The sequence below is a fragment of the Vanacampus margaritifer genome, chromosome 16, assembly GCF_051991255.1.
Source record: "Vanacampus margaritifer isolate UIUO_Vmar chromosome 16, RoL_Vmar_1.0, whole genome shotgun sequence".
NCBI lineage: Eukaryota > Metazoa > Chordata > Actinopteri > Syngnathiformes > Syngnathidae > Vanacampus > Vanacampus margaritifer.
The window spans coordinates 18,045,316-18,058,765 of NC_135447.1; the positions used below are offsets into that span (position 1 = coordinate 18,045,316).

At 47.8% G+C, this 13,450-nt stretch overlaps 1 protein-coding gene across 1 annotated transcript in view; it reads left to right on the plus strand.

Moving 5' to 3' along the window:
- slc8a2a (solute carrier family 8 member 2a) overlaps positions 1-13,450 on the plus strand; it is a 55,310-nt gene that overhangs the window by 34,611 nt on the left and 7,249 nt on the right. The window contains exons 9-10 of the mRNA XM_077547612.1: positions 4,002-4,114; positions 11,279-11,378. Coding sequence (XP_077403738.1) covers positions 4,002-4,114; positions 11,279-11,378 — 213 coding nt within the window. The remainder of the gene's footprint in view (positions 1-4,001; positions 4,115-11,278; positions 11,379-13,450) is intronic.

Here is a 13,450-nt window from a genome sequence, read left to right on the forward strand (position 1 = left end):
ACATTAAATGTTTGAAAAAAGTCAACATGAAATGCAGTTTGTAAGTTGTGATTTTATTTAATTAAGAGAAATTAAATGATTCAAAACTATGACGGCGTATTAGGGCCACGTATAAATATTTTTTTTAGAGGTCGGGGCAATATTACGAGAAAAAAACTTGCAAATTTGCCACATATATTTGGAAGTTTATAAAGTATATGTGGCAAATTTGCAAGTTTTTTTTTCACATATATTTGGAAGTTTATAAAGTGCCCCTCCGTGAGTCATCACCTTATCGTGGTGGAGGGGTTTGCGTGTCCCAATGAACCTGGGAGCTATGTTGTCCGGGGCTTCATGCCCCTGGTAGGGCCACCCAAGGCAAACAGGTCCTAGGTGAGGGACCAGACAAAGCATGGCTCAAACGACCCCAATGACGAACACAAACCTTGGATCTTCGTTTCCCTTGCCCGGACGCGGGTCACCGGGGCCCCCCTCTGGAGCTAGGCCTGGAGGTGGGGCTCGAAGGCGAGCGTCTGGTGGCCGGGCCTATACCCATGGGGACCGGCCGGGCACAGCCCGAAAAGGCAACGTGGGTCCCCCTTCCCATGGGCTCACCACCGGTAGAAGGGGCCAAAGGGGTCGGGTGCGCAGTGAGTTGGGTGGCAGCCAAAGGCGGGGGCCTTGGCGGTCTGACCCCCGGCTACTGAAGCTAGCTCTGGGGACATGGAATGTCACCTCTCTGACAGGGAAGGAGCTCGAGCTGGTGTGCGAGGCTGAGAAGTTCCGACTAGATATCGTCGGACTCACCTCCACACACGGCTTGGGTTCTGGTACCAATCCTCTCGAGAGGGGCTGGACCCTCTTCCACTCTGGAGTTGCCCACGATGAGAGGCGCAGAGCAGGTGTGGGCATACTCATTGCCCCCCAGCTGGCCGCCTGTACGTTGGGGTTTACCCCGGTGAATGAGAGGGTAGCCTCCCTCCGCCTTCGGGTGGGGGGATGGGTCATGACTGTTGTTTGTGCTTATGCACCGAACAGCAGCTCAGAGTACCCACCCTTTCTGGAGTCCTTGGAGGGTGTGCTGGAGAGCGCACCCCCTGGGGACTCCCTCGTTCTACTGGGGGACTTCAACGCTCACGTGGGTAATGACAGTGAGACCTGGAGGGGCGTGATTGGGAGGAATGGCCCCCCCGATCGAAACCCGAGTGGTGTTTTGTTATTGGACTTCTGTGCTCGCCACGGACTGTCCATAACGAACACCATGTTCAAGCAGAGTGTCCATACAGTATGTGCACCTGGCACCAGGACACTCTAGGCCGTAGTTCGATGATCGACTTTGTAGTCGTGTCATCGGACTTGTGGCCGTATGTGTTGGACACTCGGGTTAAGAGAGGGGCGGAGCTGTCAACTGATCACCACCTGGTGGTGTGTTGGCTCCGATGGCGGGGTAAGATGCCGGTCCGACCAGGCAGGCCCAAACGTACTGTGAGGGTCTGCTGGGAACGTCTGGCAGAATCCCCTGTCAGAAAGAGTTTCAACGCCCATCTCCAGCAGAGCTTCTCCATTGTCCCGGGGGAGGCGGGGGACATTGAGTCCGAGTGGACCATGTTCCGCGCTTCAATTGTTGAGGCGGCCGATCGGAGCTGTGGCCGTAAGGTGGTTGGTGCCTGTCGTGGCGGCAATCCTCGAACACGCTGGTGGACACCAGCGGTAAGGGATGCCGTCAAGCTGAAGAAGGAGTCCTATCGGGCCTTTTTGGCCTGTGGGACTCCGGAGGCTGCTGACGGGTACCGGCTGGCCAAGCGGAATGCGGCATTGGCGGTCGCTGAGGCAAAAACTCGGGCATGGGAGGAGTTCGGTGAGGCCATGGAAAACGACTTCCGGACAGCTTCGAGGAAATTCTGGTCCACCATCCGGCGTCTCAGGAGAGGAAAGCAGTGCACCGTTAACACTGTGTATAGTGGAGACGGAGTGCTGTTGACCTCGACTCGGGACGTCGTGAACCGGTGGGGAGAGTACTTCGAAGACCTCCTCAATTCCACCAACACGCCTTCCTTTGAGGAAGCAGGGTCTGGGGACTCTGAGGTGGGCTCCCCTATCTCTGGGGTCGAAGTCGCCGAGGTGGTTGGAAAGCTTCTCGGTGGCAGGGCCTCGCGGGTGAATGAGATCCGCCCGGAGTTCCTAAAGGCTCTGGATGTTGTGGGGCTGTCGTGGTTGACACGTCTCTGCAGCATCGCGTGGACATCGGGGACGGTGCCTCTGGATTGGCAGACCGGGGTGGTGGTTCCCCTTTTTAAGAAGGGGGACCGCAGGGTGTGTTCCAACTTTAGAGGGATCACACTCCTCAGCCTCCCAGGTAAGGTCTATTCAGGGGTGCTGGAGAGGAGGGTCCGTCGGGAGGTCGAATCTTGGATCCAGGAGGAGCAGTGTGGTTTTGGTCACGGCCGTGGAACAGTGGACCAGCTCTACACCCTCAGCAGGGTCCTCAAGGGTGCGTGGGAATTCGCCCAACCAGTCCACATGTGCTTTGTGGACTTGGAGAAGGCGTTTGACCGTGTCCCTCGGGGAGTTCTGTGGGGGGTGCTTCGGGAGTATGGGTTACCGAGCCCACTGATACGGGCTATTCGGTCCCTGTACGACCGATGTCAGAGTCTGGTCCGCATTGCCGGCAGTAAGTCGAATTTGTTTCCGGTGAGGGTTGGATTCCGCCAAGGTTGCCCTTTGTCACCGATTCTGTTCATAACTTTTATGGACAGAATTTCTAGGCGTAGCCGAGGCGTTGAGGGGGTCCGGTTTGGTGGCCTCAGCATTGCATCTCTGCTTTTTGCAGATGATGTGGTGCTGTTGGCTTCTTCAAGCCGTGACCTCCAGCTCTCACTGGAGCGGTTCGCAGCCGAGTGTGAAGCGGTTGGGATGAGGATCAGCACCTCCAAATCCGAGACCATGGTCCTCAGTCGGAAAAGGGTGGAGTGCCCTCTCCGGGTCGGGGAGGAGGTCCTGCCCCAAGTGGAGGAGTTCAAGTATCTTGGGGTCTTGTTCACGAGTGAGGGTAGGTTAGAGCGGGAGATCGACAGGCGGATCGGTGCAGCGTCTGCAGTGATGCGGACGCTGTATCGGTCCGTTGTGGTGAAGAAGGAGCTGAGCCGAAAGGCAAAGCTCTCGATTTACCGGTCGATCTACGTTCCTACCCTCACCTATGGTCACGAGCTGTGGGTCGTGACTGAAAGAACAAGATCCCGGATACAAGCGGCTCTCCCTTAGAGAGGGTGAGAAGCTCGGTCATCCGAGAGGGACTCAGCGTCGAGTCGCTGCTCCTCCACGTTGAGAGGAACCAGTTGAGGTGGCTCGGGCATCTGGTTCGGATGCCTCCCTGGGGAGGAGTTCCGGGCATGTCCTACCGGCAGGAGGCCCCGGGGACGACCCAGGACACGCTGGAGAGACTATGTCTCTCGGCTGTCCTGGGAACGCCTTGGGGTCCCGTCGGATGAGCTGGCTGAAGTGGCTGGGGAGAGGGAAGTCTGGGCTTCCCTGCTAAAGCTGCTGCCCCGCGACCCGACCCCGGATGAGCGGAAGAAGACGGACGGACGGACGGAGTTTATAAAGTGGCAAATTTGCGAGTTTATAAAGTTCCAAATTTATGACTTTATAAAGTGGCAGAAAGAACTCAGAAACTTACAAGAAATACATGTCGCGTAGCTATAGTCTAATGTGAGGATTCGGTGGTGGTTAATGGGACTGTTAATAAAAAAAAGTAGTTTAAACTTTACTCTTCATACACAGCAGCTAGAGCGTCAAAATTCCTGATCCCCTATCAGCTGACACTAACCAATCAGAAGCTGGCATACTTTAGGTAACTGCAAGTGAATGACGGAGAGCAGCCGATTCAACACATCAACATAGCTACTTGTGCAAAAAAATATCAAAATGTATGAATGTGTAAATAAATATGGGACTGCATTTCGTGATGGCCGAAATAGGCACTGCTGCAGTAAGTGAAGGAAATTCTGCATCATCTTCAACAGGTCACCCTACCCCTGAGGAGGAAGAGGCTAGGAGAATCTCTGAAATGGGCAAGCCCATTCTTGGAGAGCACAGCAGGCTAGAGATCATCATAGAAGAGTCCTGTGAGTTTAAGGTGTGTGGGTGGCTGAATATCTAGAATAATCCACCCTGCATTACTTGTACATTATAAAGGATAATAATAGGATCATTGTTAACCAAATTAATGATCATATATCCCCAAAAGGCCTTTTATTGTTATTATTATCAATATTATTATTATTGTTTAGTTTTTTTTGTGAACGTGACATTTTTAAATATGAAGGAAATGGGTCTAATTTGACCTGACTTGAAAGTCGCTCTATTATAAATCTAGGTGATACAAAGTTGAGCTGCATTAATGCTGAAGAGTATGGAGGACCAAAACTGCCCAAATTAAAAATAAAAAAAATGACTAAATAAATAACTAAATTACTAAAAGTAAAAATTAAAACGGATATAGAAAATATATTTCAAAAAATTAATAAATATATATATATATATATATATATAAATAAAATAAAAAACGAGATTCAAAAATAAAAGTAAATATAAAAATAAATGTTGAAATAAATACAAAAATATATCAATAGAATTAAATATCAATCAATTAAAAAAAAAACGCTCTGCTCTCTGCATTTATTTATTTTATGCAGCAAAGGCCCTGCCAGGAGGAGGAAATGTTATTCAAATGAGGGGGTGGTCCTAAGTGTGTCTTGGGTTGGACTCCGCCGTTGCAAACTGCCTTTCATTGGTCAAACGAGTGGGTCGGCAAACAAGGAAGTCTCGCCGGCTTGCATTGATGAGCTCCAGCAATGGACGACTATCTTGTCCACTGTCACCACAACTTGCGACTTGAGTTGCTCGACAACAAATCGACGTTTGCAGCATGAAATAAAAAAAATGTGAGAGCAGAGCGTTTTTATTTATTGATTAATATTTCATTATATTTATACATTTATTTTTGTATTTATTTCGACATTCATTTTTATTTTTTGAATCTCGTTTTTTATTTATTATTTATGGATATATTTTTTGTCATTTTTATTTCCATTCATATTTATTTTGGGGGATTACATTTTTTAATTATATTTTTTTATATATGTTTATATATTATATAAAATAATATATATATATATATATATATATATATATATATATATATATATATTTATTTAGTCATTTATTTTATTTTTTATTTTGGCAGTTTTGGTCCTCCATAGAAGAGTGGTACACTACCCTACACACAGAAGGGTGTTGGGACGTGTTGTATAATGAATACAATATCCACTAGTTATGATAACCGTCCCCTTACACAACAACAGAAAAACTTGAAACAAGAAACAAAGTCAGAAAAGTTCTATATGGAATACTGGAGAGTTGTATTATGAAGTGATAGCATAAGTAAATATGTAATTTTTATAGTCAGGAAACCAGTTGCTGCCAACAGGATCGAGCAGATTCACCTCCAATGGGCACTAAGGGCTAATATTCGGATTCACTGCATGCCAGGGGGTTAATTCTATAGGTGCTGTCCCCCCCTGGCTGGGCGTGGGCGGGTCTGCCCTTCTGTTGGCTGCTGGGTGGCGGCTGCGTCTTGGCCGTTCCCTGGGTCTCTTGGGGGGTGCTGTGTTGCGGGGCTCTCCCTGGTGTACGGGGCGGCGCCGCCCCGGCGTGGTCTGTCGCTCTGGGCCCCTCGACGCTGTTCGGGGCCTGTGGGCCGCCGGGGTGCCCCGTGGTCCCCTCCCCCTTCCTCCCCCTTGCTGCCTCTCCCTCCTCGCCTCTCCCCGCCCGTCCTCTGCCTCCCTGTCCCTTCTCCCTCGTCACCCTTCCTCCTCCTCTCCCCCTCTCTCTGCGGCCCTGCCGCTGCCTCCTGCCCTTCTTGTCGTTTCCTTCCCCCGTCCCTTCCCCCTCCCCTGTCCGCCTTCCTCCCCCTCCTCTGGGCCGGGGGCTCCATCCGTGGCCCGGGTCTCGGTGCTCCGGGGACCGGGAGGAAGGGTGGGTTGGTGTTGTGCCCGCCCCGCTCCGGTGGACCTCCTGGCACCTCGGGCGGGCCCAGTATGCGGGGGGCGAGCCCTATCGTCCCGCCGGGGTCCCGGTGGGGTTGATGGGGGCTTGGTGGGCGAGTGCGCCTCCCACCCCCGCCCGGTTGGGGGGGGGGGCCCCGCTGGTCGCTCCTCTTAACTCACTACACTAGTTTTGCACAATACACTTTTATAGACATATAGGGCACATAACACACTTTGGGGGGGGTTGTAGGGTGGAAACACCGTCTTCACCCATTTATTTTTTTTAATGCACCACATACACTCACTGACATGCCTGGGAGGCGGGTGGATCGGAGCAGGGGGGATATCATTTCCCTCTGCTCCGGTTCACCTGCTCCCAATTTTAATGCACCACACACACACACACTTGTATATACACTGGGTGGGGTCACATTCAAGGTTTAGGGGTAGAGTTCGCCAGTCGGCGAGCTGGCGAACTCAGTAACAGGGTTAACTATCACTAAGAACGATGGAGTGATGACCGGGGCCTCTCCCCGCTGGGCCTGTGGTTCGGGGGTGCCGCACGTCCTCTGGTGCCCCCATCTCCCCTTCTGCCCCCGGTGTTCCGTCCCTCCACGCGGGGGGGGGGTGGTGTGGGCGTGGATGCCCTCTCCGCTCCGCTGCCCGGTCCCTCTTCTGCGCCGGTGCCTGGGTGCGGGAGATCCCCGGGATCTGGGGGGAGGGGCGGCTTGTTTGGGGGGTGGTGGTGGTGGGGGTGGCTGGGTGGGGGGGTGCTGGGGGTGGGAGGGTGTCTGGGGGTTTGGGGACCTGAGGGCGGCTGGGGTGGATGGCGGGGGTGGATAGGGGGAGCGGGGGCTGTGGGCTGGTGTGGTTCCTGGCGGGCCTGCAGTGCCCGTCCTGCTGCTTTGGGTTGGGGGCGCGGGCCGCGTTGGGGTGGGTGGCGCTCCTGCTCCTGGGTTTGCTCTCCAGCCGGTGGCCCTTGCGGGGCCCGGGGGTCGTCCTTTGGTGCTGCCGCGGCCTGGGGGGCCCTGAGGTGTTGCGTTTGCTCTGTCCTGGCGGGGGTCGACGGCTCCCCTCTTTGGTGGAGATTTTCATGCACGCCAGATCCACCACACCAGTATCTATCGAAACTCAGACACAATCTTCCTCAGGTCATTGAATCGGTGGAGGCTGGTGTCTGTGGATCTCACTCCGCTTCGTTTGTCCTTCCTTCCTTTCCTCAGTCTCTCTTGAGGTCTCCCTGATTTGTTGAAATTTAGATGTCTCTGGGGTTGGTGAAGGACTCTGGTTGGTGGCCTGGTGGGTGGTGTCTGGTCGGTGCTGGATTTCACTTTCCTTTCTTTTCTTTGGTCCTTTCTCGGGTTTCCTGACGGCCTCACGACTCTGGCTGGAAGTGTTCGGTTTAGGGAAACGGTATAGGATTTTTATTTTTTATAGGTTTTAGGTGAACTAATGAATGCACACACGCACATACACATATTCACCCACATACGAAAAAAAAATAAAAATACACAAAAAAAAATTTAAAAAAAAAGGAGAGCAATGATGATGACATGTCAAATCGGTAAAATTACCGAATGAACAATACTGAGCTCTCTAAGAAAAAAAAAAGAAAAAGGAAAAAATAAGTAAATATGCTGAGATAGTAGAGTGAGTGAAGCACAGTGAATGTGGACCAGCGGGGGACAGGGGAGAGATTCACTAAATGCTTTGAAGAATTGTAGAACTGGCCTAGAGTGAGTTGTCCCTAAATCAGCTGCTCGAACTATTGCCATGACCCTGAATAGGATAAGCGCTATAGAAAATGGCTTAATTTTGCATTACTCTCCACAATCAGGTGCAAATCACTCAATTAGGGTGAATTCATAATTTACAAAACTTTGGCACCTGTTACTTGGTACATGTTTTTTTTTTTTTTTTTTTTGCTTAATACAACTGAATGGTTGTTTGTACAGTAAAGTACATCCCAGTGTGTAATCACAGAGAATTGAGTTGGCTGCTCAATTTTTTTATTAGACAAAAGTACTCTACCCTGCAACAAAGGTGGGATACAATATGATATCAACCAGTTATGAAATTGAAAGCCTCTATCATAAAATCAAGTTGGTATGATTTGATTTACTAACAACCTGGCACTTTTCCCACATCAGACTCCCAATGGCATGCTTGACCAGGTACAGTTTCAGTAGTGTGCTGTTTTCAGAACATTTCTCATTACAGTTTCTCATCACACACAGTTGGATATGCAGACTTAATTGCATATTCACAAATGCCTTTCTTATTAATGCACGACATGAATCTGAAGATGCACAAGACTAACCCAGGGGTGTCAGGAACAGGCAAGGTTGGACTGGCCATCTGGCATTCTGGGCAGATCCCCGGTGGGCTGGCGTCTTTTGGGGCCAATGCAGTGCTTTTTGGTTACAGTGGAACCTCGGAGTTTGAAAGTCTCAGAGCTTGTACAAATCGGACTTCAACCAAAAAATCTGAGTAAAAAATGCCTCAGAGTTTGAACTCACTTTCGGAGTTTGAACACCCAAGCAAAGCAAGCTAAGCCAAACGTACCTTAAAAACGGGTAGCCGAGTGAAGCCGAGCAATGCCGAATGCTCACATTGCGGTAGCTGAGACGTTGAACTGCTCATTTCCAGTCAGATCCTGAACACTCCTGGAGGTGCTCCATACTCGCGAGTGCATTTTGATTATTCGACGACAATTTTCTTCGCCATGGGCCCAAAGAAAGACAACAGTGCCAGTGGCAGCAAAGAAAAACATACAGCTCTACAAACCACAGTGGAATTAGGAAGATTATCGCGTTGTTGTAAGTACTGTGACTACTTCTGTAAATATTGGCACGAGGACCCCCTTAAGCTCTTCAACAACACGCCTGACGTTAAACAACACATACAAGGACCCCTTAGTAGTCTAACAATATGCCCAAAATAAAATACACAAACTCAGCACTGAACTAAAGCAAGCTTAACATAGCATTTATCATCCACTGATGCCATCACACCACAACAAAAAAGGTAAGGTATTTTTAATTAAATACTGTGCATGGTGTAAATAAAAATTATAATAGAATTTTCTGTGTTTGTAGCTTGGGAACGGATTAATTGCATTTACATTATTTCTTATGGGGAAAAAAATGTTTCGGAGGTTGAAAAATTCGGACTTTAAACACTTCATAGGAACAAATTATGTTCAAACTCCGAGGTACCACTGTATTATTTTCCTCCATTTCACCCCAAGACACTGGCCCACAATTTAGAGGGACGAATCCATTTTGAATATAGACAGCAAACTGAACCAACATCAGTCAAAATATCAGTGGCAGAACAATGCCTGTGTCCAAATTCACAAGGCTGGGTCTTTGGAAGACCGAATTTGTTGGCTGCATGACGTCACTCCCGGCGTAACTTGACAGCGCGCACGGGTTTATGAGTGATTTACACATGAATGGATTGTCGGTCAATGTGCTACTGACAAATAGCATTGGCAATCCATTCATATGCAAGTCTGTGCGTGCTGTTGAGTCGCGTCGGGAGTGACGTCATGCAGCCGACAAATTCAACTTTCCGAAGACCCAGCCTTGTGAATTTGGACACAGGCAATGTGTTAGACGGGTATGGTCAGGAGTCAGGCTGGCTCGGGCCGGTGGGCCTAACTCAAAATGCCAAGGCTGATTTTTTTTTTTTTTGTACCAGTCCAGCCCTGGGAACAGGATATACTCTATACTGGTCAGTTCATTATTGGATGTGTATAGGTACACTATAAAGTACAACAAGTTATATTAGTATTGTGGCTAATTAGCTAACTAGCTAACAAGTAAAGACTCAACTTAAACGTGGCAGTTGTGTCTGTAACAACCACCTTATTCATAATGGCTTTATGAAAGAGGACTGATATTGACCCACCAGTTAAATCAAAATCCATCTGATCAGGTTGAAACCTTGTTACATGGGCCAGATTAAGGATCCTAATGGGCTGGTTCGGGACGTGGGTTTTGAATTCGACACCCCTGAAGTCTTTTACATTGTACTGTGTGCCAAGCATGTTCTCTTTTTCCTTAGCCAGAAACACTATTTAGAGAAGTAGTACTAGACGTAATGTTTATCATTGCCGCGTTTCCACCGCAGGAACTTCGGGGTAAATTTACTAGGCCAGCCCTATATATGCGCGTCTCCACTGCAGGAGCCTTCCCAACCAGGCCACATTTACAGGAACTTACAGGAATGAGCGGTGGTCCTACTCGAGGGTAGGTACTTCGCCAGCCCGATAAACTCCCGATCGGGCTTTCGTGCCGATTAGCTAAAAGTTATTTAGTATAAAAAAATATCTGACCTTCATGCGCGATGATGGTGCATTCTCGTCTTAAGTCTTTTCCACCAAAACAATTCTCTTAATAATCCTTTGCCTATTTTCATTCCACTCTACTGTTAGCCTTTTCAAATTCTTCATCTAGACGCCGTCTCCTCTCACTCAAACCATCCATCCACGCCAAGTACATTAAAAAAAAGCTGAAAAAACGGCAACCGCCACAAGTTTTTCTCTTTCCTCATTCTGATTTTTGCGGCGCCATGCTTGGATGACATCCCAGAAACCGTCGCAAGGCGATTACGTGTCAATCGAAACACATGACTTTGGAGTCAGCCTTTTCAAATTCTTCATCTAAACGCCGTCTCCTCTCACTCAAACCATCAATCCACGCCAAGTACATAAAATAAAAAGCAGAGAAAAACAGCAACCACCTAATTTTTTTTCTCTTTCCTCGGGATTTTTGGTGCGCGGTGCTTGGGTGACGTCACGAGAGAAACTGTCGCACGGCGTTGACGTGTCGATCGAAACTCGTGACGTCGCAAAATGGGTCGTACTCCGCAGTGGAGACACAGCCAGAAGCGGGCTGGCTGAGAGGACGGTTCCTGTGAAAGTCTCTACCCCCCTCCCCATACCCGAATGTCCTGCAGTAATCCCAAACACTCATTTGGATAGGGTTGGTAGCATTGGCCAACATACATTATGCATGTTCGGCTCATTGTTACAGCTGTGTTCCATAATCTCTGTGTAAAGAGGCGGATATTTTTATACTCTCTAATATCTATCTTAATTTATGTCACAGTAAATTATTAATGATACATCCAAAAATATATTTTTTGTGTGTGAAAAAAATACAAATTTTCAGTTTATTTTTTTTTTTTGCAATAAACTGAACAACAATGATCTTCAAACTACACTGACCTATTTCGTCTGACAGAATACTGTGGATAAACTCCTTAAGGATACAGATCTGGCAGCTGTGATTGGTTCACGTTCATGGGGGGAACAGTTCATTGAAGCTGTCACAGTCAGTGCAGGTAAGTGGCTATCATTTAAAAGTGATTGTCTAAATGTGATATTCCGCTTAACTGGGGTCCATGTTGTGGAGGCAGGATCTTAAGAAGGGAAACTCAGACTTCCCGCTCCCCAGCCACTTTGTCCAACTCTTTCGGAGGGTTTGGCTGAGTCCAACCCACTGGAAACTAATCTGACTTACTGTGCTGAGCTGCTTCTCCCCAGCAATACAGACCAACCACTGACACTGGTCGTACAGGGACCGAACAACCCATATCAGGGGGTCTGGTACCCTCAAAACACCACCCACAGAACTCCCTGAGGGACATGGACTACGTTGACATGCAGGCAATAAACCTTAAAAACCCTAATATTGGCAATATTCGGGTTTTGTAAGGCCATGTAAACACGCACAATAACCTGAATATGCCCTTATTCGGGTTTTTAAAAACCCAAATAAGAACCGAATTCTTGCGCATATAAACACATTTCGAATACCTCGATTGAACAGCGCATTGTTTTTCGCTGTGCGCATGCTCTCTATTTTCTTCTTCATCTTCTTCACTTATTTGAATTTGGTCTATGTAATCACGACTTGTATGCGCAGCTCCGTCCTACCCACTAAAGGAGCCTCGCTTGAATACATTGATTTCTCTGTGGCGTTTTCATATTATTTTGTGTCTCTACGGCGAAGATACAACAGTTTGTGCCTATTATACAAGTATATAAGTCCGTGCTTCTGGCGTGTAACCCACCGGAAATACTCAAGCCGGTGTAAACAAACCAGACGGAATATAATGTCCTTTATTGAATTATATTAAAGCTCTCATATTATTCAACTTTTCAACATACTCAAATAGTTCTCAAATATGTATAAGACATGCATTCGTCAAAATTGACTTAGGATCTAATATTTGTGCTGTCCCTAAATCAGCCAAAAAACTGTTCAAAACAGCCTGTTTTAGGGGTGTGTCACTTTTATGTAATTAGCTGCACCAGGCCACGCCTAGGCCATACCCTTCTCTCTCGAAGGGGCAGTGATTTTGGTCATGGTAGCCATGTGCAAATGTTGTGAATGGAAACGACTGGCTATGGGAGCAGAAGAAAAGAAAAATACAAACATGTCTTTTACACATTTGAGACTATTATATGTGGAAAAGTGGCATAACGTTTTACCATAACAAAGAGTAGCATAACGTTACTTCTGAGACTATGTTGTAATGTTAGTTTGTGATTGTTTAGGCAATGTTTATTTTGCCGTAACCTGCAAATCTCCCGCTAACGTTATTTTGCTGTGACTGTCTCAGATTTTCCGTGAATGCTTGTAGACATTTACAAGCGGTAATAACACAATGTGCACATTTAGGCCACTGCGCAGTTGCAACGTGCAAGCCGTCTCGTCGAGACCACTTAGCGTCCGGTTAGCATCACAAAGCCATGTCAACTAGATGGCGAATTGCCAGTCACGGCAAATTAACCACCGTGGATTGTATCTTGACAAAACAATAAGCAACCACTTCATATTAGCAACCACCGTCTGCTTTATCATATCTGACCTCTTGTAACCAAACAACCTTCACACGGCAAATGTAGCTCCCACGTTAGGCACTAAAAATACACCAGTAATATGGTAGAAGGTGCACATCTCTTATTAGAAAGAGTAGGAAGGAAGGCTAAATCAAAAATGTTAAACCTACATCTCTCCCGTTTGCAGTCGTGGCACACTGTTGGGACCGATCCATTATGTTTGAACGTGTTGCAAATCCAGCCCTGAACACGCTTTCACTAACAAAACAGTCCTTTGAGAAATGATGTCGGTACACGTCCTTCAAAAATCAAATTAATCCACTGTCTTCTCAAAGATTTGGGATGAAGGAAGCAACTTTTTCCTGATCATCGTTTCCCCTCTCCACTGAGCATTTGCGAGCAGCGGGAGAAAAAGAAAGGAGCAGCATTTTCTGGTGGCGCAATTGCACTTTATAGTCAATGTACAGTACTTCGCGCCAGCGGGCACGGATGCGTACGGTGCGGATGACGCATTTGTAGGCTATTTGGAGCGGGAAACGGTACGGTGCACTTAAAATCGGCACATTCA